Source organism: Gekko japonicus, unplaced genomic scaffold, assembly GCF_001447785.1.
Source record: "Gekko japonicus isolate JY-2015 unplaced genomic scaffold, Gekko_japonicus_V1.1 scaffold400, whole genome shotgun sequence".
Lineage (NCBI taxonomy): Eukaryota > Metazoa > Chordata > Lepidosauria > Squamata > Gekkonidae > Gekko > Gekko japonicus.
In genome coordinates this window covers 630788-656722 of record NW_015165246.1, presented here as the reverse complement: position 1 = coordinate 656722, position 25935 = coordinate 630788, and the positions used below count along the sequence as shown (strand labels likewise).

General features: G+C 44.7%; 1 protein-coding gene across 1 annotated transcript in view; it reads right to left on the bottom strand.

Moving 5' to 3' along the window:
- Positions 1-25935, bottom strand: part of LDAH (lipid droplet associated hydrolase) — a 149484-nt gene that overhangs the window by 34885 nt on the left and 88664 nt on the right. Inside the window, exon 5 of the mRNA XM_015410077.1 lies at positions 5773-6013. Within this exon, the coding sequence (XP_015265563.1) occupies positions 5773-6013 (241 nt within the window). The remainder of the gene's footprint in view (positions 1-5772; positions 6014-25935) is intronic.

Below are 25935 nucleotides of genomic sequence, written 5' to 3'. Positions count from 1 at the left end.
CAGAAAGAAAGAGGGGTTACTGAAACATACTGCAGAGTAACGGCATAAAATGCACCCTCATTGCATGTGACATGCTTGTTAAGGGTTCCTCGTCCTCTTGGAGAGGCCCTCAGGGATCCATCCTGGTCCCCGTGTTGTGGCCCTTTCTTAGATGCCCAAGGTAATGCCAATTGCCACTTTGGGGTCAGGAAGGAATTTTCTTCCAGGCCAGGTATCCTGGAGATTTTTTTTTTTGGCTTCCTCTGGACATAGAGCAGGAGTCCCTGGGGGAATGGGGGTTTGGGAGGTAGTTGTGAATTTCCTGGGTTATGCAGGGGGTGGACTAGATGACCCTTGAGATCCCTTCCAGCTCCATGTTTCTTTGTAAGAACCTGTACCTAATTTCTACAGTTTACATAAAATAAGAAAAACCTAATTAATGGGCTGGATCCCATGGACTTGGATCTGTGGGATCTAACTCACTAGGGAGGAGCTGTGGCTCAGTGGTAGAGCATCTGGTTGGCACGCATGCAGAAGGTCAGCCAGTCAATGGTTATTACGGTCAAAAACTAGCAGAAGCCAGATGTCCCAGCGGAAGGTCCCAGGTTCAACCCCTGGCATCTCCAGTTAGAAAGGATCACGTGGTAGATGATGTGAAAGACCACTTTCCTGAGCCCCTGGAGAGCTGCTGCAAGTCTGAGTAGACACTACTGAGCTTGGTGGACTAATGGTCTGGTTTAGTACAAGGCAGCTTCTCATGTGTCCAGTATCTTCGACTCTAACTAAACCGATGTCCTGTTATTTTTCAAAGGAAGGATCACACCACTGTATTAAGATGTGTAGAAATGAAACGCTGGATTTTCAGAAGCCAACCCCTTCAATCTAAGTAGGCAGGACCATGTTCCTTATCTCAAAATTCCCAACTTCTGCAGAGACTAGAGAAGCCATTGCAGAATCATGAAGATGCCCACTTTACATAGTTGGCTTCCCAGTCTGAATACCAGCTTGCCTTTGGCACAAGCAGCAAGGTAAGAACCCAAGGGCACTTGTCACTTACCCCTTGGTTTGCAGCCTGTGACCCTGAGCAAGTCAAAACAGTGGATTCAGGACCAGTCTAGGAGCTGGAATTTTAAATGAAACCTGAAAAGATGAGTTAAACAGTCTAAAATTCTTAATGTAAAGTAGACCTTAGTACTGGAACTTTCCCCCAGTTTCTTTTCCCATGCCAGTTTGCCAAATTTTGTTCCAAATGCTAAAAGAATAGTTTACTGTACATATTATTGCTGTTGGCGCTAAAGCTTTTCTCTGTTCAGCTGCCTATCCATATCCAAGGTCTGTCTGATGTCAACACTTTATGAATACTGTAAAGTTGCATGTTACGAACATTACATATATATTTCATTGTTTCATTTACTCTTTTTCTGTTTGATACTATAATGATGGTGCTGACATTAAATGTTTAGCTGAGGGGCTGGACATACACCACTCTTCCAAGCTGCTCTTGCTTCTAATGCTGCTAAATGATTTAGGCTGATTTCGCACTAGAGCTGCCTCGCGATTTCCCCCACGAAACTGTGGGGGAAATCGGGCGAAGCCGCGAGTCAAAATGCAGCCCCGCAGGTTTGGGTGTGAAATTGACCAATAGTGTCGGGGCAAATGGCAGTGCAACCGCGAGGTAGCTCTAGTGTGAAATCAGCCTTAGTGTTAACGATTTCCTAATTTCATCTAGAACACGGAAGCAAAACGTATGATTTTCCTACGGCTTAAAGAAAGTGCAACTTTAATGCAAATGTGTTTTGGATAAGCACTGAGATAGGTAACACAAAACATGGCCCTTGTCTTCTAATGCAGGGAAGTATTTTATTTAGTTCTTCCAGAGTCTTTCTGCGTACCTAGGAGCAAAGACTTTGATTCTACCGAAGCCAGTGGCAACCCTCCCATTATCTCTAGCTGAGCCAAGATCTTGTTCCAGGCGCTACTCCTTCTAAATGGTGCTTTGCTTCTTGGCCTTGGTGGAGACAGGGCCTGGAACCTTAGGCCTTGTTATAATTAAGTTTTCTAAATCTCATTTCCTTTTCAGAGGAGAGAAAACATATTGTTGTGAGTAAGCTCCGGACGCGGTAACAAGTCCCTGGCAGGTTACTTTGTTCTAGCAGACGCGTTACTTTTAAGGAAACTTTTACCATCTTTTTTTTTTTTTTGGTTGCCCTTAATCATGGCTTTCATTACAATTACAGCAACGAGGCAGATGCTCGAGCCAAAGGTAACATGCACATATTTTAATGAGTTGACACAAACTTCCTGAGAAGAGGAATAAATTTATTTGCTGAATATTCCTGAACCATACCTAACGGGTTATTAAAGGGCAGGAGGATACGCTTGTAACAACGTCCCCCCCCGCGCCGCCCATTTTCTTTTGCTGCACAGACTTGCAGAGTGGTAAAGCCGAGTTAAAATAGGCAAGATTGCTGAGCAAGATACTGTCAGTTATTGCTAATCTGAAGCATATGCTATGGGCCATGCCACTTCCTAGATTACTTAGACCTATACAGGAAGGTCTAAGAGCACGTTGCCATATAAAACTCTTTCTCTCTCGGAGCCTTAATGTTTGCGGGCATTTCCTTTGAACTCAGTCAACCGCAATGATTCATTTCCAAGCAAGGCCGTTCATTGAAATCAATGAGTACTTAATTTTATTTAAAGGCAGCTGAGCAAAGTACAGCCAAATAAAACTAGTCATTCCCAACATGGGCTCATTACATACAGAGGTTTCAAAATCTGTCCAGGGCAAGAGAGGACCGAATCCTGAAATGGTGGAACTGCCGGAATCAAATAAGCTCCCAGAGCTGACCTGTGTGACCAGAGCTGAGTTGTGTGACCAGAGCTTTGGCCTAATACTATCACATTCATGCTCCTTGGATTTGGAATCAGCCTTGTCATACCTGGGAGGAAAATCCTGATTTGATTGAAGCCAGTACCAACGCTCCCATTATATACAACAAAGACTAAGGCTGCGATCTCACACACACCAAATAATGCACTTTCAATACACTTTCCAGCCAGTTTACACTAAAATCCAGTTGCAAAAGTGCATTGAAAGTGGATTGAAAGTGCATTATTTAGTGTGTGATCACAGCCTAATACAGAGAATAAAGCAGTGTTGTCTGCCTTTGCTTCCATTAAAACTGTGTTGAAATTGGGCTTGTCAGCATCCAAAGAGCTGCTGGTGATTGCCAGGATGTGAATCCCTATATAGGGATATCCAGTCAACTCACAGTGGCCTGTACCCTCCAAAGAATCTGTACCTGGTCTTCTGCATCTCTACCAGATTTTAATCAAAGTGAGGCCAACAACAACAACAACAACAACAACAACAACAACAATCGGTTTCACTTTTAAGGAAAAGAAGTAATATGCATCTGTGTTAGGGTTGCCAGCTTGAGGTTGGGAAATACCTGGAGATTTTGGAGGGGGAGCCTGAGGAGGGGAAAGTTTGGGGAGGGGAGGGACTTCGATGGGGTATAATGCATAGAGTCCACCTTCCAAAGTGACCGCTTTCTCCAGGAGAAGATCAGTTGTAATCCCAGGAGATCTCCAGCCACCCCATAGGCAACCCTAATCTGTGTGGATTTCATTGCTGATTTGCCACACGAGGGGATCTTTCCAGGTACACACTAGTTCCTCTGGTGCACCAATCCAGGACATCATAGCATCTCAGCACATGTTATGCATACCTGTTATATCCTTAATGCTACTTGATGTAATTTAGCCTGGTGTGTCCCAGTGTGTGGCCTGCCTATGTCAAATTTTAATTGCTAAGGTTTTAAAGAAAATTATTGCTTTTTAAAAAAAATAAACCACATGTTTACATATCCTTTACCATATATAAAAAAATAAACAAAAGATAGAGTATCATTCCTTTTCTACCCACAGGCTATACGGAACCATAAATACTATCCTAGTGGCCTGATGTCACAAGTAATTTTGATAGCATGCTCCATCACACATTTAAATAGCAGCCAGAAGCCAGCAAGAGAAGAGGGCTGGGAAAAGGGGAGGGGAAGAAGAGAGTTAATGAATAAAATACAGGAATACTTTGACGTGCATATTGACCAAAAGAGAGAGATGAAAAAAACCTCATAAAACCTGTCTGAGAATCATTCCAGATCTCCCCTTATTAAACAACCATCCCCTCTTTTATTGTTAATTCTCTAAATCCTCTTGCTAGAAATAAGAAAGCATAGCTGCAGCTTGAGATTTCCTGCTACAAATGTCAATATATTTAGCTACGATGTTCTGGGCAGCCCAGCCTGATCCAACATGGACAAAATCTATAGTCAGCCAAAAATGCTGGCTCTCAGAACAAGACACACCAGTTTTCCTCTTAGAATAGGGATCAACAAAATTATGGAGTTCCCTTCTCAAAGAGATTATTCTGTTCACTTCGGAGCCAGTGTGATGTAGTGGTTAAGAATGGTGGAGTCTAATCTGGAGAACCGGTTTTGATTCCCCACTCCTTCACATGAAGCCTGCTGGGTGACCTTAGGCCAGTCACAGTTCTCTCAGAGATATTCCCTCAAGAGTAGTTCTCTCAGAACTGTCTCAGTCCCACCTACCTCACAAGGTACCTATTGCGGGGAGAGGAAGGGAAGGCAATTGTAAGCTGCTTTGAGACTCTTTAGGGTAGAGAAAAGTAGGGTATAAAAAACCAACTCTTCTTCTATCATTGTCTTCCATGAACAGGTGAAGACTTTCGTCCTTTTGTTTAGTGTCCCCTCACTGATTCTCACTGACCTTTCCTTCTGTTCACGTGTTTATTTGTTAATGTGATTTAATCTTGCTTTAATGTTTTTACAGTTTGCTGCCTTGGGGAACTTACCCTGGGCAGAAAGGCAGCTTAAAAATAAAGCCACCCTTTCATAGAGTAATTTTTGACAGGCAGTCGTGCTGCTGCTTAGGAGGTACCTGTTTTGCAGCAGAGTGCTGAGGTATGTCAAAGTTACAAACTCTGCTTGCTCCACAGCCATGGGGGTGGGGGGGAGAAGACTGCACGTGTAACCTGATGATGCTGTGACTGGGGGTTGACCGGGCGGGGTGGGGCTCTAAAATGGCATCAGAGATTATGTCACCTGTGACTGACCTCCGCGTGAACATGTGAAGCTGTCTTATCTTGAATCAGACCACTGGTCCATCAAGATCAGTCATGTCTACTCAGATACTCAGCCTGGCAGCGGCTCTCCACATCTCTGGTAGGGAGGGGTTTCACATCGCCTCCCACTTGCTCCTCTTAACTGTAGATGCCAGGGACTGAACCCAGGACCTCGATGCTCCACCACTGAGTCACAGCCGAGCCACTGCTGCCCTAATTAAGTAGGCCGCATTTCTAAAAAGGTAAGCTCGCTTGGCATACTGCATTTTGAGGTATCTGAACCCATAATTTCAGAGTTAAGTAAAGTAAACTACACTTTGGACTCTTATGGGATTAAAAACACTCCAATGCTGCCATTACAAGTGTTTTAAAAATCTATTTTCCCTCACCTATTGCACAGAATTCAGTGTTTAGAGATATTTTCATCTCCTTGAAATTTTTTCTTTCTGTACTGATTAACTTTAAAAGGAGAGAAGTATGGCTAAACACTCAAATGCCTTTTCAAACCTTCAAAACCAAAAAACAATCTAACACTGGCAACATCCAGCCAAGCTTGTAGAGAGTCAATTCCCCAATTACCTGTCAAAGCAGTATGTTAGATAAGAATGTTTAGGGGTTTTTTAAAAATGCATAATTCTACTCACCAACACAATCCATGTTAGCCAGATCTAAAGAAGCCATTACTGAAGATTCGTCATGGTGTTTCAGTCCTCGTAGCACAAAGCGCACCAGGATACTTTTGATTTTTTGTGGGAGAAGCATTATCAGGTATATTGGCATGTAGACGATGTAACGAAACTGGCAGAGCAAGGGCGTCATGATCTTGCCTTGTGGCGACTGAGCCATGCGCTCTATTGTAGGGAAGAGCATCACACACCGGATAACCTGAAAAGACATGGATGGGAAAGCTGCCAGTGCATGAGACATAGGGAAGGTTTTATCCAATGAATGCCTTATTATTTAATGAGCCAGGCTGTTTTTACCCCCAGATGTAAAATTCTGCAAAATGTGCTGGAGTTTTATTAAACCACTTTAAGATCAAAGATTTTCCCCACTCCAGAATGACACAAGATAAATAATTCTGTAGAATGTTCCTGTAGTCAGATCCAATTGGACCAGGGCCTTCTGCAGGTGCCAATCTACAAATGGGCATAGTCAATAACTGCCCCCACACACATTCCTTCTCTGTTGTGTTCCCCATCTTGTGGAATGACCTGCCTGAGGACATCAGGAAGGCTCCCACACACCTTGCTTTCTGCAAACTATGGAGCAATGCTTCCTAAACTCCCACCCACTCATACCTCTCTTATACCTACGAGACAATGATGACATTTTTATTGTCTGGACACATGGTAAAGAAGTCCTGGATATATTCCACCAGTCATTCAACGACTTTCACCCCCACCATCAACCTGACAATGAACCAATCTGTCGTGGGTCAGCCAGGGCTCAGCAATAGTGAGGACTCCTCAGGAGAAGAGGAGCCTCGTGTAGCCAGCCTTGAGTCAACAGAAGTTGACCAGCAAGAGAATGAGATGCAGGCTTGTCAGGATTCACAGCCAACAGCTGGTGCAGAGTCACCGACACCCTCCAGTCCTGATTTAGCAGGTGAACCTCAGTTAGCCGTTCCCAGCCTACCAGTGTCTCCCACACTCTTGGAGCACTACAGATAGAAGCTGAGAACAGAGCCACAAGCAAGAAGGCAAAGTGCACGCCCTGATGCCAGCTGCTTGATGATGACGAAGATGAATAGTTGCAGGATTACTTCCAAACAGCTGGCTGCAAGCATGACCCTTAGGCATAGGGCTATAAAAACCAGCCAAGGGAGGCTATTAGGCATGGGCATAACATGTACAATAGACGCTGTGCCTGATTTCTTGGAAGCCTGACTCCTGGAAACCTTGGACCTCAGACTGAATGACCTCGCCTAGCCTGACTTCTGGAACTCTTGACTTTGGATTGAATGACTGTCAGAGGACCCTGGACGATTCAGCGCAGCAGGAAGGAGAAAGACGTCCATCAAGTAGGGCTCAGAGATATAAAAATTAAGGAGACCGGGAGAGCAAGGGAATCGCGGAGAGAACCACGGAAGCTCTACAACAACGCCAGCAATACAGCTGCAAAAGGAGAGCTGGCCCAGACAGGAGAGAAGCGCGAAGGGCAGGTATGGGAGAGTTGTGGCTTTAAGTGGGAGGGAGAAACGGCTGATGAGAATAAAGAAGGAACCTGATTTCATCCAGGGAGGAAGTGATTAGACCGAAACAAAGACTGGATCAGCTGTGCTAGAACACTGACCAGGAGTTTTCGGGATAATAAAAGAGGGAGGCACTCCCAGTTGAGGAGGATTCCCTGGTTCTGAGGATTGAGAAATAGCCCTTCAACTTCTATCGCCGGTCTCCCCGCTGCTTATGACACCGCACAGGCTGAAACCCGCAAAGGAAGCGTGACAATGACCTTGCTTAACTTGACTCCTGGAAACCTTGGACCTTGGACTGAATGACCCCGCCTTGCCTGCTGATTGAAACCTGGTACTCGGAAAATGCTGGCCAGTACACAATCTATGCAAGAAATACATTTTCTGGACACTACTGTAAAAATACACTATGGATGCATAGACACCACCTGTCCAGAGATGGACTTACTGGGTGAGGTCGCAGGCAGCAGATCAGGACGCGAGCCGTGGTGGCGGTGAGAGCTCAGCCGGCAAGTCCCCGGGAGCCACAGGAGCAGACAACTGCCAAGGCTGCTGGTTCCGAGTCGGAACAGCCTGGGAGAGGAAGTGGTGGTGGGCCTGCTGGGGGCCCACGGGGTGGGACATGCTGGAACACCAAGGGAGACGGGCCACATCAACCGGTGCTGCCAAGGACAATGGAAGGGCTCGGAGTCTGGGGCATGGGGCGAGTGCAGCTGCAGATGAGAGAGAGCCACAGGAAGTTAGCAGTGGTGGTCGGGGGAGAAAGGGCCAGGAAGGAGGGTGGTGAGACAGCCGCAGCACCAGGAGAATCAGGCACACCGACTCCACCCAGGGCGGGGGCAGGAGAAGGCGGGGGGGGGGAGGAAACAAGACCTTATAAAGCCAGCTGAACCGGCCCAATGGGGAGTGGGGTGGGAGTGAAGGACACGAAGGGGAACCAGTCACAAGGGTAGGGTGCTCTGTATAAGAGGGGAGCAAATGCTGGGATCGAGGCGGAGGAGAGTCGGAGATCAGACAGGTGCACTGGGGGCGGGCAAGAGAATGACAAGCCTCCCAGTGCACTGACGGCCAGCTGGCCAAGGTCCCAGCAGCTCCTCCTCACAGGGAGTGAAGCCACGGAGGTTGGAGAACACCGGGTGTCTTGGGGGCGGATGAAACCACCTAATACTGGAAACCTACCGATTGACAAACTTACCTACATGCCTCCAGATACCATCCTAAACATACCACATGATACACTGTATACAGCCAGGCTCTACGCTACAGCTGCATCTACTCCAAACCTACAGACAGAGATTCTCACCTGAGGGATCTACAACAAACCTTTGTGGAACTAAAGTATCCACCTGATGAAATTAAAAAAAACAGATTAACAGAGCCAGAATGGTACCCAGAGAAAACCTGTTGCAAGACGGGCCCAAAAAAGATAACAATAATAGAACACCACTAGTGGTCACATACAACTCAAAACAGTTTAATGCATCATCAGCAATTTACAATCTCTACTGGATAATGACAGTTCTCTTTCACAAGTACTTGGGGGGCAAACGTTTGCTTGCACACAGGCAGCCCCCCAATCTCAAACAACTCCTCACCCACAATAATACAACATCTAATTTGAACATGGACACTGGTACCAGAGCTTGCAATAAACCCACATACCAACTTTGCTGCCACACATCCAGACAACACAATCACTGGACCTAATATCAACGACACCATTTAAAGCTTATTCACTTGCTCATCTTCTAACACTATGTATGCCATTAAATGTCAACAGTGCCCTTCAGTTCTCTACATAGGGCAAACAGGTCGAACCCTATACCAAAGGAAACCTGTAGGAGAACACTTCGACCTTCCAGGATGACCTCAAAGTGGCTGTTTTATTGCAAAGGAACTTCAGGAACAGACTATAAAGGGAAATTGCTGAGTTTCAGGTTATTACAACACTCGGAACAATGGAATCCCCAGGACTTAAACAGTGATACTGGTTTCTTATCTCACTACATAACGCTATCCTCATTCATACCTTACATCTGTACTCTCACCAATCCCCCAGAAGGGCCATACATCCTCTTTATTTCATTTCTTATTTGGAACAGTAGATTAGAATACTAGATTGTAATGCAATGTAATGAATAGTAGAATGCAATGGAATTTGGAATAGTAGACTGGAATGAATTTCTCTGGTCTGGGGACAGGGGAGATAAGAACATAACAACATAAGAGATGCCAATGTTGGATCAGGCCAAAGGCCCATCCAGTCCAACACTCTGTATCACACTGTGGCCAGAAATACCAGTGCCATCAGGAGGTCCACCAGTGGGGCCAGGACATTAGAAGCCCTCCCACTGTTGGCCACCCCAAGCACCAAGATGACAGAGCATCACTCCACACAGAGACAACTCCACACAGCCAATCACGCCACTTCAAAGAAGAAGATGCTGTAAGATTGCCTCCATGCTTGAGAGGAGATGGATGGAGAGTAATGGCAGGGTCTCAGTCAATTACTCTCAGCATTCCACAATTAAGGATACATCTGCCCATCAATTCTGACATATTTATTTCCTTCACTATGCCCCCTTCCCCGGAATTAAACCCAAATGGCAACCATATACACTAAACTAGTTATTCCTGTTTGGTCCTTGAATCTGTTAAACATCTTCAATATGTTTTATGCTGATTTACTGCTTACCCGCTACCTATATGCATGGACTGGTAACTTCCATTTTATTGTATCTGAACAAGTGTGTGAGCATACAAAAGCTTGAATAAAACTTTGATGGACCTAAAGGTGCCACTGGACTCAAACTTTGTTCTGCTGCTTCAGACCAACATGGCTGCCCACCTGAATCTATTCAAGAGGGCTCTTCTACTCAGCAATAGGGTAGCACTGCTACAAAAGGCTTCACACAGTTACCTGAATAAATTATTGGGAGTTTGTCTGTATTACTGTGTAGTTTGCTGTTGGTTGGCTTCTGTTGTGTAATTCTGCATCATTTAATGTGTCATGTTAACACTTCTGCTTTGCTTCAGTTCTGTTTTTTTTCAGACTTCTGGTTGGATCTACAATCCAAATCCCTATTTCGTCATCTACTGAATGTCCCATCTCGTTGATTGTACTGAATCATTCTGTGTAATCCACCTTGCGTCCCAGTGAGAAAGGTGGGCTATAAATAATGTAAATAAATAATCTTCAAATCTTAGGATCAAACCTTTCTTAAAATGTATTAATATTTTCCCAGGAAAAGCTTATATGTTAAGAAGTACTGCAATGTCATCTTTCCCTCTGCTTGATACATCCCCCTGCATTCACATTAGTTTCAGTGGAAGGAATGGACCTCATTGGCTGTCTCCCTTGGAATGAATAATGGTGATGGCTAGAAGGGGAGCACCAGTTTGGGTTGCCAGCTCTGGGTTGGGACATACCTGGAGATTTGGGGGTGGGGTTTGGGGAGGGACTTCAGTGGGGGTACAGTGTCCTAGAGTCCACCTTCCAAAGTAGCCATTTTCTCCAGGTGAACTGATCTATGTAGCCTGGAAATTAGTTGTAATCCCATGAGATCTCCAGGCCCCACCTGGAGGTTGGCAGCCCTAGCTCCAGGTCTCAGAACAGAGTGGAGTTGCTGAAGACCTGATCAGCAGTCACTCATGCTGCCACGCATGTATACATGTACGAATGTGTGCCCTGGTATCTTGCAGAAGAGCAAACAGCCAGGGAAAGTGGAATGGATGGGAAGAGAGCCTTTTGCTTTCTTAGAAGAGAATGGAAAGCCCTTCTTGTGACAGAGCTGAAATACGTTTTGGCTGAGGGATGAGGGGAAATCTCAAGCAAATTTTCCTAGCTCATATTTCCACACAAAACGCACGATTTATTATTTCTTCCCTAATTCAGATTCTTTTCAACATAAACAAGAAAGGAATATTGAAAACACGCAACATCACGATCTTAAAAAGGGAGGGCCCCCCACAAAGGCAACAGATTAACAAATCAGTTCTTAACATCATCGCCTTAAAAAGCAAACCACAAGAACTTACATACAGCTTTATTATACACGCACACTTGCTTCCTCACAAAATTTCAAAAAGTGATTTCAAATCCCGCAAGTTTGCATATTTTCCAGTTTTCCCCCCAACTTTGGATTGAGCTGTAGCTTTTTGAGGCATCTGGAGCTGCGGCCACAGCTTTAGAATGGATGATTTAATCCAGCCCTTCTCCTGTATCAGTTCTCTTGCCCATTCTTCTAATGTTAGGTGGCACATTCTTGAAAGTAGCACTCCTTGTCTTATTTAATTACGATACTTAATGAGTGTGGACTTTCAGCACAATGTCGTGCACTGTTTTGAGTTTGCTCCTCACGTACCCTTTACATTTCTGCATTATTAAGAAGCAGATGAGGAGAGCAAGATTAAAAAAAAAATTCCACAAACATGTACTGTGGGTCCCTTCTTGGAGGAATTTCAGAGCTCTGGGATTTACAGCCACACGGCTGATTTCAGGCAGGAAAACATGGAGGCTGCTCTTTAAAGCCCAACATTCTGAAATGCAGACCAACAGTGAATAGGGTTGCCAGGACTTTGCCCTCAACCACTGAGAAATTTTGGGAGGGAGAGCACGGAGAGCGGAAGCACTGGCCAATATCAGAACAAGAAGAGATGGGATTTATACCCCACCCTTCTCAGAGCGGCTTACAATCTCCTTTCCCTTCCCCTCCCCACAACAGATAACCTGTGAGGTAGTTTTGTGACATCACTTCCCCCTCTCCCCCTGTTCTACTGTGTGTAGGGGATACAGAAATATTGGCAGGAGGATTCCCGCTACAAGTGGGTAAGTGGCCACGCTAATACTGAAATTATCTAAAGGTGTTGGGATTGGAGTGCAGGGAATAGGCTTACTAAGGGTAAAGCTCTTATTTTCTGAGAGTTCCCCTGGCAGGCAGAAACTTCTCTGCTTTTTTGTGACTGCCCTTGTGCTCTTTTGGTGATCAGCACAGTGTCAGCCACTTTACTGGTACAGTGAATGATACATAAATACTTTCAAATACAGTGCTTACATAGAGCCAGCATGGAGTAGCAGTTGTAATGTAGGACTAGGTGGAGCTTCACATCTGAGTTCCTCCTCTGCCATGGTAGCTCACTGGATTCCCTTGGACCAGTCAGTCTCTCACCCTAACCTACTCCAGAGTTGTTGACTTGTGGATAACATGGAGTACGGAGGAATGATATTGTAAGCTGCTATGGGTTTCCCATTGGGGGGGGGGGAGTAGAGAATCTTTTTGTGATCCTCACAAGATTGTAAGGTAGGCAAGGTATTGTTATTCCCTAATTTTGGTATGTATGTGTGTGAGAGAGAACGAGAATGGCTTGCTTTAGTCTCCTAACCATTTGCCGAGGACACACAGAATTCCTGATCTGAAGCTCAGTCTCCTAGTCATTAACAAGTTTTGAACCACAGGACTCCTGACATGTAGAGCAGTTTCTAAGTTACATTCAGCTTTCAGTTTAAATAACAACAATAACAACAATAATACTTAAGCTTGATGTATTTTACACATTGTTTATACCAGGGGTGGCCAAACTTGCTTAACGTAAGAGCCACATGGATTAAATGTCAGATGTTTGAGAGCCGCAAGACATGAACAAATATTATGCACACATTTTTATTGAAAAATATGTAAATTTGCTTTTTATTAACATTAAATGAGACTGCCAAAAATAAAAACAAAAGGGGTAAAACAGATATTTATAATGATATTTATTTGTCCAATGATATTTATTTGTTTGCTAATTATATTTATTTGTCTAAGAGAGAGAGAGAGAGGTGGAAAGAAAGAATGAAGGAGGTGGAAAGAGAGAGAAACAAAGAAAGCAAATAGATGGGAGGAGGGAGGGAGGGGGAAGGAAGGTAGAGAGAGAAAGGAAGGGAGGGAGGGAGGAAAAAAGAGAGAAAAAGAGAAAGAAAGGTGGAAAGAAAGCAAATAGATGGAGGAGGGAGGGAGGGGAAAGAAAGAGAAAGAAGGAAGGGGAAATGAGAGAGACAGAGAGGTGGAAAGAAAGGAAATAAATGGAGACGGAAGGGACAAAGGAAGGGAGAGGTGGAAAGAAGCAACTTTAACTTTAAATGTGTTCTCCAGCCACCTCCACACCAGCTGGCTTGGCTTGGAGAAGGGATTTAAAGAGACAAATGCCTTCTCCAAGCCAAGCCAGCTGGCCAGTGTGGCAGTGGGTCAGGGCTTGGAGAACACATTTAACTTTAGATGGGGAGGGAGGGGAGAAAGAGAGAGAAAGAAAGGTGGAAAGAAAGCAAATAGATGGAGGAAGGTGGAAAGAAAGCAACTTTAACTTTAAATGCTTCCTCCAAGCCGCCCCTGCCCCCATGCCAGCTGGCTGGGCTTGGAGAAAGGATTTAAATAGGTAAAAGGTGGTGGTGGCGCTTTGAGAATGCATTTAAAATTGCTTTCTTTCTCTGCCCCACCCCTCACCACCTCAAGCCTACCCAGGGAGGAGAACACTAGCTGGGGAAGGGAAGACTGATCGGGGAGGCATGCCTCCCCTTTGCTTCCCCAGCCGCCCCACTGGGAGCCACACAATATATGTGAAAGAGCTGCATGCAGTTCCCAAGCTGCAGTTTGGCCACCCCTGGTTTATACATTATTTTACAGTTCTGTATTCAAAGTGAGCAGGGACCTCCAGGTTAATACAAATTCTGCTCATTTCAGTAGGCGGCCTGCTGGGTGGCTCATTTTCCACGAATAGGGACAAATTATTGGACAAATGAAAAACAAAACTAAAACCTTTCTGAGCCTATGCCATATCACGCTTCAGGGCAGAAATATTTTTAAAGCTTTTCTTCAGTTAGCACAAAGTAGGAACACGAGTATATTAGTAAGAGCTCTGTACATCATCCAGCACACATTTTGTTGGTTCTGGATGAAGAAAACCACATTCTGGATGAAAAAAAATCTACACTGGGCCTCCTTTTCCCCATTCAAGACATCCAACATCTGAAGCAGAGGAATGCACTATTGATATCAGATTACATGGCAATTGTGTGCCATTTCAGTTACAGGCTGATCAGCTTCTGACTGAGGCTGGTTCTGTCCCGTGCTTGGGCACATCACGATCTACAGATGCAGGATTGGCATGTTGTACCTGCTACTGGGAGAAATTACCAGAGCGATGAAAAGAAATGAAAGAAATAAAATTCTGGAAAGCAATTCCAATGCTGTACTTTGGTGCAACCCCCCCCCCCCATGTCTGGAATTTAGCTCACCCCTTCCAGAAACTTTGCACACTCACAGCAACATAAACCATAAAATCAGCTCCGAGTGATCAAACTGAAGCAAGAAACCTTTAGCACCTGTTTAACCCTTCTCCTTGCTGAAAGGCAGCAAAATCAGAAAAGCCTGGCAGCTTTTCCAGAAGATGTGTATGCATGTACTCTGGCTAGTCTGGGAAGAGGAATTCCATTATCAGTAAGGCGGCCACTGCGAACACCTTTGTACAAATGTTTTTGTATGCTTGTCACACAGGGAGGGCAGGTTCTTGGCAGATATTATGGACAAAACATGACAACTACTTAGATACTAACCCTACTGAATCGCTATTAGGGTGGGAGATAACCACTAAATGACTACAGCAACCAACTTCCCTCTGACTTGATCTCTCTTTGCCCATCAAGCCTCAGCCCTCTCACCTTCCTTCAAACTCTGCTTCCAAAAATCATTCTTTTCTCATTTTTGTGAATTATCATTTGGATGGTCCTGGTACATGAGATACCACAAAGGCCACCTTCTCCCATATGAACCTACCAAAATACTCCGGTCAACATCAGAAGCCATCCTAAGTGCAGCAGGTGAGCATTTGCGTTGAGGCCTTCTGAGTTCTATCTGTCTGTCTAATACTGCTCATACGGCTATCACCATAAGCAGAAATTAGAACCAAAGAAAATATTTTAAAAGACCTTACTCAGTATTATTTCTCTTATAGGCCTTCTAAGTTTTTGAATTCTGCATTATGGAACATCATTATGAGGAAAACCTGAATGGCCATGGCACTGGGGGAGAGGCCCTGGCTAGCTGGTTCAGATGGGGCATTTCAGCCGGCATAAACGCGATCACACTTACCTCCTGTCTGCAGAGCCCATCGCTGTATGCCCATTCACACACAGCGGGCGTCGGCAGTTGTTGTTGTTTTTTAAACTCAGTTTGTGCATGCGCATAGGCAGCCATCCACAGAATGGCGATCTTCGCGCATGCGCAAAACACCCCATCTCGGAAAGCATGCCCTGTAGGGAGGACTTAAAGTTTAAAGACCAAACTGGCCTCCCTGAGGTCCCGGACTCCTCTAAAACCTTAAACTAAGGACCTTTTTCTTTTTTTTTTAAACAAACGCCGGGGCAAAGCTTTGCCCAAGCGAATATTGCCGACCTAACAAACAAAATGGCAGGCGAAAAGCAAAAGCCTTGGGCTTCTGAATGGAAGTGGCTCTACAGCGGTGGAGAGCGATCAGACGGGGGGTAAAGCGGTTACAACCGGTGCACTCAGGATACCACCACTTGGGGACCTAGTGGCAGAATACCCCGGTTTAAAGCTCTTTGCAATGGTTAGGGACGGAAGGCAGATGTTCTATGTTGTGAACGCCGGTAAGTACACTGATTCCAACCGGCACCTCTACCGTTGTAAATGCCCCATCTGAATGTACCCAGAAAGTCCCAAGTTCAATCCCTGCCATTTTCAGTTAAAAGGATCAGGAAGCAGGTGAAGGGAAAGGCCTCCACCTAAGACCCTGCAGAACCACTGCCGGTCTAAGTAGACAAGAATGACCTTGATATACCAATGGTCTAATTCAGTATAAAAAAGGCAAAGGTTCCCTTGCTTGAAAGCCAGTCGAATCTGACTCTAGGGTTGCGGTGCTCATCTCCGTTTCAAAGCCGAAGAGCCAGCACTGTCCGAAGACATTTCCATGGTCATGTGGCCGGCATGACTAAACACCAAGGCGCACGGAACGCTATTACCGTCTCACTGAAGTGGTACCTATTTATCTACTTGCAATTTCTTGCTTTCGAACTGCTAGGTTGGCAGGAGCTGGAACTAGAGACGGGAGCTCACTCCGTCATGCGGCAACTCGGGTCTTGAACTTCTGAACTACCGACCTTCCAGCCTGCAGTTCAGTGTCTTAACCACTTGAGCCACCGCAGTATAAGGCAACATAAAGACATTCATTTCTGGCATGACTTTCTTGCTGCTACTGTATCTGTTTTTTATTAGTAGTAGTCCTGCTGTTTTAAGTAAATTTATAAATTGTTTCATGTGATTTCATATAATTTTCAGGATCTTTAGAGCCTTTTTTAGATGGAAAGGCGGGAATATGTTTGAAATAAATACAGAGAAAAGGACAGAGAAAGATCCAGGTAAGACATGTAATCAGTTTTCCTTTAAAAATCTGTCCAAGTTATGCAAACCCTGTTCACTTGCAATGCAGGCAGCTCCACTCGCCCAAACAGTTTGCATCACTCTACCAATTTATACCACCCACTTGTGTTCTAACTGGGCTATGTCTTACCAGCTGAAAAGACTCTTGGGGAAACAGGCAAAACCTTATTTTCCATCTGCCAGCCCTATCTCACGGATGCCGACTTACAGATAACAGGGCAGAAATTTAGATCTGCTGATGTCTGAGTTCACAGAGTTCACTTATGTCGTCAGGACCTGGAGCTGGCTCAGAAATTGCTTGTTAGCTCATACAGCGTCAGTAACAGGCTCAAGTGATGGTTGAGGTTCACTTCCACTCCCAAGGAGCAAATTACTTTGGAGCTTGTTTGCTGTTGGCTGAATAACCTGCTTTGAATTATTGGGGTAGGTGGGTTGTACAAACAGTTAATGTAATCACCCTCCAACCAAAAATAATGCATGACTTGGATTCCATCTCATATATGTAACTTGCACTTCCCAATAAACTTCAGACTCTGATCAAATCAGCTGACAGAAGCAGGAAGCAATCCATTATTTTTATAACTGATCCATCGCGATGACCCCCGCATTCAAGTAAAAGTTCTCAAAGCAGCAGGGCACGGATCCATACATATATAAATTCTATATTATGTAAACTTACAGCATAATTTAAAGCAAAAAGGCTGGGAGGAAACATGGTGGTGAGTTTTCATAAGCTCCTGTAACAGATCGTTGACTCTTTGAAGAAATTTATTGTTGTTTCTCTGTCAAAGATAACACTTAATTTTGATATATTTCCATTTTACCTCCTTGTTCATCTGCTGCCTTGGCAAAAGGAAAGTTCTTATCTGTCAGGTGAAACCTGCTGCAGTTTTCAAAGATAACATAATGATGCATTTAATGGTAATTTATGATCGCCTTTTGACTCATAGTGTCACATTAATCACCATTCTGTTTAAAGCCTGCAGGAACAGAAAAACAAGAACCACTAGTATCAGGGACACACAAGTCTGCCTTTTCATCCCAGGGGCAAGACGAAGGTGTGGTATACCTTCTGTAACATGGCTCTTGTCAGGTTAAGACCACTGTGAGATGAAAAAAAATTAAAAACTGATCGGCCATTCATACAAGTCCATAACTTTTTATCTGCTAGAGCTTGAACATGGTCTTCTTTTTGAGCAGTAGCATCAACCCTTTACCCTGACCTGGACAGCCCAAGCTAGCCTGATCTCGTCAGATCTCAGAAGCTAAGCAGGGTTGGCCCTGGCAAGTGTTTCAATGGGGACCTCCAAGGAATACCAGGGCCGTGACAGAGAGGTAGGCAATGGCAAGCCACCTCCAAATGTGTCTTGCCTTGAAAACCTCAGGGGGTCGCTATAAGTCAGCTGTGACTTAACAGCCCTTTCCACCGCCACCATCAGCCTTTTAGAACAGCCTCCTAGAGGAGGTTAGGAGGACTTCTGCACTGGCCTGCTTTCAGAGGCATTGCAAAGGCTTTTTGTTTTGGAGGCTGAAATCTTTTCTTTTTCTGTGCCTGGTAGTGCCTGGTCCTGCTTTCAATTGAGTATCATTGTTGTTTGCAGAGGTCATTTCGGGGGGGATCGCGGGGGATCGCAGTTCCCCCGGGTGAGGTACGGGGGCGGGGCACATGACGAAGCCTCGCTCCCTGCTTCTGGCCGCCCCGCTTCCAGCCCTCATTCAGCCAGGAAGAAGCAGGAGAAGAGGAGGGAGGGTAAGTTGCTTCCTCCCTGCCTCTCCCCACCCCTGTCTGCCTGGGGCCAGGGAGGCCCTTCATGGGGCTTCCTTGCACTCCCGCCGGCCTTGCAGGTCCACCGCTGGGCCCCTCATGGGGCTCAGCAGTGGAGCTGCAAGGACGGCGGCCGGGACCATTGGGGGCGGGGTGTGTGGCCTTATGACACACTTCTGGTGATGTCAGGGGGTGTGGCCTTACACAGGGGCATGGGACGGAGATTGTATTGGTCGCCCTTACTGACGACCTCCGACGGCATCTGGATAGAGGCGGTGTGGCGGCGCTGTTGTTGTTAGATCTGTCGGCCGCATTAATGAATGTTGTTTCATTAAGAGATTTTCTTCCAAAACATACAAAACCCTATAGAGGGGGGTGGGGGGGAAATCCTACTAAACAGTGTAACTCACCCCCATGAGACTAAATTTCCCTCAGCTTGCTCACTTCTGTGTTAACTATCTCTTTCTTTCCTCCTTTCCCCTTCTTCCTATAACACCATTAAAACGCTTTCCCTTTCCCCCCTCTTTTCAAAAAGCCGTATATACCCAAAAATAAGACAAAGATTCTATAACAGCAAACATAGCTTTTCTTTTTTCCTTCTTCCACATCTTTCAATATTTTCCTTTTTTCTTCCAACCTCTTTTATGTGTCTTGCATTTTTGTATTCAGAAAATTTAAAGTCCAAATAATTTTTCCATAATTCAAAAAGCCAATTTTCAGTCCTTTGTTCACTTTATGTTTCTCTACTGGTGGAGGTTACGGGTGACAGGAAAGAAGCGGGTGCTAAGCTGTTCTGCAAAATGTCTGCCCACCACATACAATAATGTCACAAGGAAGTTGCAGCCTCTGTGGGAGGCCTGTAAATGCTTAATTTGACTCCTAGACTACATCTTCAGCAGTGAGGCATCTTGCAGCTTCTCTTTTCCTCCTCCAGCACGCCACACGCCAGTGATCACTATAACCACTTCTTTTATGACTTCTGTGTTAATTACTAAGAGTTGGAGTACAGTCCCTCAGACAAATGCAACACATTTTTAATCACTCAATGATGGAAAGGCAATCAATTTGAACGTTCAGCAACTGGGGTTGGTAAACTTATTGTGTAACTATCACGTTAGTATAATTATGAAAACCCAATGCAGGAAGTCCATAGGCCAGTTCATGCCCAGCTGCTGCATTCAGAAACAAATCTTCGCCTTGTGCCCTCTGCTATAGACAGGAAATGCAACATGCAATGCAGGAGTCTATGTCCCTAAAACAGGCCTTGCCCATATGATTTACCTGCTGTGAAAAGGGGGACATAGAGAAGATTGTCTGGGTAAGTTCAGTGCATTTGGAGTTATGCATGTAGGAATCAACAGCATTTTTATATCCAATGACTTAAATCCACCAGAGCCTTTCCACTGAGGAGTGCAACTTTTGCACCTCTGCCCTCCCACTGCAGCCCAAATTGCCCCCAAAATGAGATTCTTGGGAGTCCCCTATCCCCTAGGAGTAACATAGGAGCTGTATAGGAAGGGGGAGGAGGAAGAATATGAAGAAGAAGGAAGAGAAGGAAGAGGAGATTGGATTTATACCCTGCCCTTCACTACCCAAAGGAGTCTCAGAGTGGCTTACAATCCCTTTGCCTTCCCCTCCCCACAACAGACACCCTGTGTGGTAGGTGGGGCTGAGAGACCTTTTTTGAGAACTGCCCTTGAGAGAACAGCTCTGAAAGAATTTATGACTGACCCAAGAACACACCAAGCAGCTGCATGTGGAGGAGTGGGGAATCAAACCCCGGTTCTCACAGATTAGAGTCCACCCTCTTAACCACTACACCAAACTGGCTCTGACGAAGCAAGAAATTTGCACTCTGCAGGTAGAACTCCTGTCTGTACAAATACTCTGGTGGATTCAACCCTCTGTGCGTGGGGCCTCTCCCCAACATCTCACTGAACATAGAGCTTACAAGTACAGCCATGTGTGAGTTAGCTTTAAACATATGACCAATATTGCTAAGATTAAAAATTATGGCATTTCTTTTTTGCTTTCACCAACATCTGAAGCCCAATCAAAAATGAGATTACTGGCAAAAAGTGCTTCTTTCATTGCAGAACTCTTTTGTTACTTAAGACTATAAATTACTTGTAGTGAATGCCTTCACTGTTGTGTGTGGCATGCAAAACCAGAAGAATGGTGTCTCCTTATAAATATTACCACCATCATTCCATAAATTTTAAAAAAAATCATGTTCACATCTGGGTTCATGTGCTAGGCTATCACGGCATGTTTATAAACAAATCAGCCAAACTCTACTTTGCCAATGAGTGATTTACACGTAAATGTGTTCAGAACATTTTCATCCAGCTAAAGAAATGCTCTTTGTTTCTGCAAAGCAATCAGTGATTTCCATAAAATGAGAAATATTTACTACTGTTAACACAATCCACACCACTTAACATAAAGCTCAGCTGTTAGTAATTTTCAGTCATCCAATTGTTCTCCTTATGGTTCTAAAATGGTAAAGCCATTTGATTTTCTTTCAACCCCAGTCTTTGTATAGTATGTAAAACTGAGATTACCTCTCCTGGGATAGCCTTAGAACATACACACCTGTGATTCAGTGCTCCTTTGACACTACATTTGCTACTCAGTGGTAGTGAACTTGAAAGAAAAATATTTGGAACCAAACCAACTCTCCTGGAATCTGACAGAAAGCCTGAAAACTTTCAATTTCAATTTCAATATTAACTTTAAATGACTATGAATTATTTCACAGAAGAAACAAATCTTTTATTGGTGAGATCTTCATGCAAACCTCCAATGTATTTTCTAACTGAAGCTCAAGAAGACAGGATGTATTTTTTCGAATTCACATATAATTTATTACCTAGTGTTAAAGTAGAGATCTGTGATAGGGACATACACAGACACAAAAAACTGCCTCAGTCCAAAGAAGCCCAAATGTGTTCAAGTCCCATATAAATTTGCTTAACTGGGAGACACAAGGCCGGATCCTGAGAACTGAAAATGACTGGAATGAATCTTTCCTGCCTCTCCCTTTCTGCTGTGGTTTCTTGCATCCCTGAAAAGATGCTCTTGAACACTGGAGGAGAAGGAGAGATTGGATTTATACTCCACCATTCACTCAGAGTCTCAGAGCGGCCTTCCCCTTCCCCTCCCCTCCCCACAACAGACACCCTGTGAGGTAGGAAGGGCTGAGAGAGCTCTTTCAGGAACTGCTCTTTCAAGAGAGCTCTCCCAAGAACTGCCCTTGAGAGAACAGCTCTTATCAGAACTATGGCTTGCCCAAGGTCATCCAGCAGCTGCAAGTGGAGGAGTGGGGAATCAAACCCAGTTCTCTCAGATTACAGTCTGCGCACTTAACCACTACACCAAACTGGCACTAAGAAGGTTAATTAGGACTGTGGGAAAAGATAGTTCTCAACTTTAAATTTCAAGATGATCTGGACATTTGTAGGATGTATACGTTTCTTCCTTGATTAACAGAATTTGCTAATCATCCGTATCTCCATTGATTGTTTCCTGCAAGCCTGTGTGTGTAAATTTACTATGCAATTCATATGTTCCAAATATGGGTATAAACTGGTACCAGAAACATGGGAAATCATTCATCTGTTTTCTTCTGAAGCTGAGCAAGCTTTATCTGAATCAGCCCAAATTTTGGAATGGATGTTTGTCTTTGTGTGTATCCTTCCATAAGCAAGGAAGGCTCAGATCTATGGGTCAAGTAGCTTAAGTGCCCTAAGTCATGAGAATGTGCAGTCCAATACGACAGTGAATGCTGCTTCAAGTAAATGAGATTGCCAGCATTTACCAGTCTATGACAAACAGGGATATATATAAATGAATGCTGACCTTTGCAAAATTCATTCAAGATTATCAATATTCACATGAACATATCAACATTCATCAAGTTCTCGACACTCATTTTAACATAAACACACATTTCAGAAACAGATATTGGAAATCTTAGGTTTGGTGGGGGTTTTGGCTGCTGTGGGGGAAAGCGTATGTATGTTTTAAAATTACCATTAAGCAAAGTTTGCTTTCCCATCCCATACCTTATGCCACTGGTCTGTTTAATGGCCAGCAACAAATTTTGAACTTGGTCAATGTTTTCGGACACGGTCGATAGGATACAGATAGGCAGCTCTCAGAAGGATTTCCCAATAGCGCTCACTACATTCCTCTTTTACCCCTGCAGTGAAATTTCACCTTTCAATGAGTGCCGTGCTTCAGTAAATGCCAAAGAAGCTCTTCAGGGTTCCAACCTGAGCACCTGTGGCAAGACGTTTAATTCCCTTTCCCTTAAGGAAAAGCAAACATGTCCTTTCCATAATGCAATAAAATGCAACGTTCGAAATGCTTCTGCGCATATGGGAGCCTGGAGAGGAAGGTAATAGCATCTCAGAATGAGGGAACTATTTCATGCTGAAATGAGAGAGAGATCTCCGGTCATTTGCACTGCGAAGAGATTTCCTATTGGCTGGTGGTTTTCAAACATGCTGCCTTCATACCATCAGAAACCCTTTCCACACGGACTTGTCTGCTGTTGAGCCCCTACAAATTGCCAAGATGAGCTTTGGGGTGCGTTTTAGGAAACATGCTCAGCTGAAGTGGTACACTGCAAATGCTTCTTAGGCCTCACTTGTCACCTCTATGCAAATCGAGAGCATGCCCTAGAGCAGTAATCTTCCACTCTCTAGACTCAGGACATACCTTTATCCCCTTACCCCTGTGGCTGCACTCAGCCCACTGAGCTGTAAGCATAGGACAGGAAGTCATGCAACATCACCGTCAGAGACACAAACCCAAACTTATAAAAATGCATAAAGGTTTATTAAATTATTAAAAGAATGAACTATTCGGTACATTCTCTACAGCTTAGTATCAAGAAAACAAAGAAGCTAAACTTTTCTATCTAATACATTGAATACCTTGGTATCAGATGGCAAATCTCTTGCAGCATAAAGTCCACGCAGTAGCATAAAAGCATTCTATACGTTGCAGTCCATCATGATGAAGCATAACATATCTAAGCATACTAGTATGGCATTATCATAACTCTCTCCGGCCTATACCTTTTATTATAGCTTTCTACCCTATGGCATCAGGTGGTCTCTCTGGCCCAATCAAAACTCTTCTTCTTCTACACTAGCAGCAAGCCATTCCAAGAAGCAGCAACAAATGGTGGATTGATATGGACTTCTGATTAGGGATGTGCACCAGAAAAAGATTCGGTATTTTCCACATCCAGATTATGTAGGGGGCATAATTATCATTATTACGGATTATTCAGGTTGTTGTGAGGATAAAATGGAGGGCAGGAGAATGACTTAAGATGCTTTGGGTCCACACTGGAGAGAAAGGCAGGGTATAAATGAATTAAATAAAAATAAAGTGTTCCCTGGAATGGTCCAGCAAGGTAGCTGCTGTGTATAAAGAAAGCAGACCCCTTATACAGAGAACTGTGGGGGGTTTTGCCTGTTCCAGGAGCCGGTCCATGGGAATAGGTCCAATCTTTTTGAACCTTCAGACCCTTCAGAGGAGCCAGTTTGGTGTAGTGGTTAAGTGCGAGGACGCTAATCTGGGAGAACCGGGTTTGATTCCCCACTCCTCCACTTGCAGCTGCTGGATGACCTTGGGCAAGCCATAGTTCTGACAAGAGCTGTCCTTGAAAAAGAGCAGTTTCTGTCAGAGCTCTCTCAGCCCCACCTACCTCACAGGGTGTCTGTTGTAGGGAGGGGAAGGGAAAGGAGTTTGTAAGCCGCTCCGAGACACCTTTGGGTAGTGAAGGGCTGGGTATATGTGGTGTATTCAATCTTTCAAATGTATGTATGTGAACTCCCTGACTGAATCACCATATGAAGCTTCGTCCTGGGCTAGGATCCAAATCCCTAAACTACAATTGGTAGCCCAGGAAGAGCCGACCAATCACCAACATCCAGTTCCATGAGAATGAACAATTGTGATTGGACCTTATCCGTGCAACCTCATAGGTTGATATTGTAAAATAGGGCGTGGCTATATTAGCCGGGAGAGTTTAAAAGAAGAACAGCTTCAATGCTAAAGCTGTTCTGGCTATTCACGTTGATCTGTTTGGAGTTGAGTTACGAGTTGCTGAATAAAGCTGATCTTTTGCTGAATCACTCTCTGACTCGTTTGTTAAGTAGCCGACTTAACAGTGTAAATCCAGTCTCTTCTTCTTCTTCTTCTTTGGAATTTTGGGAGGAGCTGATGAGTGTCACCCCAAAATGGCTACCACAGATGGCAGCGCCAAATGTGATACCCCCCTCCTTACTTTGCAGAAGAATTACAGAAAGGAAACAAAGAACAGGGAAGGAGGAAGAGAAGGGAGAGTATAAAGAATGAAAGCCTAAAGGGGGAAGGGACTCACCCACTGACTGAGGACAGCCTGCATGCTTACCAGTCCTCCCGATTCCCTGGTGGCTGAGCCTGCTCTTGCACCTCTCGTTTGAATGAGGGCAGCTAATAACAAGCCCTGCCTTCTGGAAAGCTCAGTGGGCACCAGGGAAAGTACTGGTGGGTCACACTGGAGAACCCTGGAACAGGTGAACTAGGGATTGTTTCAAGACAGCTGTGTAAGTTCCTTAAAACTCTGCTGGGGTTTTCATGGATCAGGCACGATTACACGTCAGGCAGCATCCTTCCCACCCCCGTTTGCAAGGAGGCACTGTCCAGAAAGCTTGAAGAGGGGGTAACCTGGGCCCTCTCCAACTTCTAATAAAATCTTAAAGCCCAGGTGGGTGGTAACAAGCACCTGGTCTGCTCTGACAGAGCAGGTAAAAGAGGCACGGGAAAGGGGGTGTGAAAAGTATGCAGACAGAGAGTGATTTCAGCTAAGCATACCTTTATTTAGTCAGGAACAAAGACACTTGGCTGGCTCGCAGGCCGGCTTATATTCCTTCAGAAAACCCGCCACCAAACACACCAAACACACACCCCACTCCCGATTGGCTATTTACAGTAACCAAGAGACCTATTGGCTTCCCGGCTGTGGACCTAGCCCTTTCATTGGGCCTGGCTAGGATCCTACTGGCCCATTGTCTTTTGGCATGAAGCTAGTGGTGTTTGTGCCTGAGCCAGTCCGGGCATGTCCGGACATGTCAGGCTGGATACACTACAGGGTGAGAGGATGCAGATTTGTCTGCCACCGGGGAAGAGGTGCCTCAGGCAGATCCCCTCCCTATTAAAAGTCCCTCTGCTTCTGGAATAATAGTTAAGTTTATATTGGGTGGGGGCTGCCACCATTCTATCTTGTCTATGTGTCTCCTTTTTTAAGCCTAGAATTCATGCTGTCCACTGATACGCTTAAAGCCTGTAAAGCAAGAGGACCTCGTAATGCATGAGTGAGAAGTGTTCCTAGGTTGTGGTCACATGTGCCAGA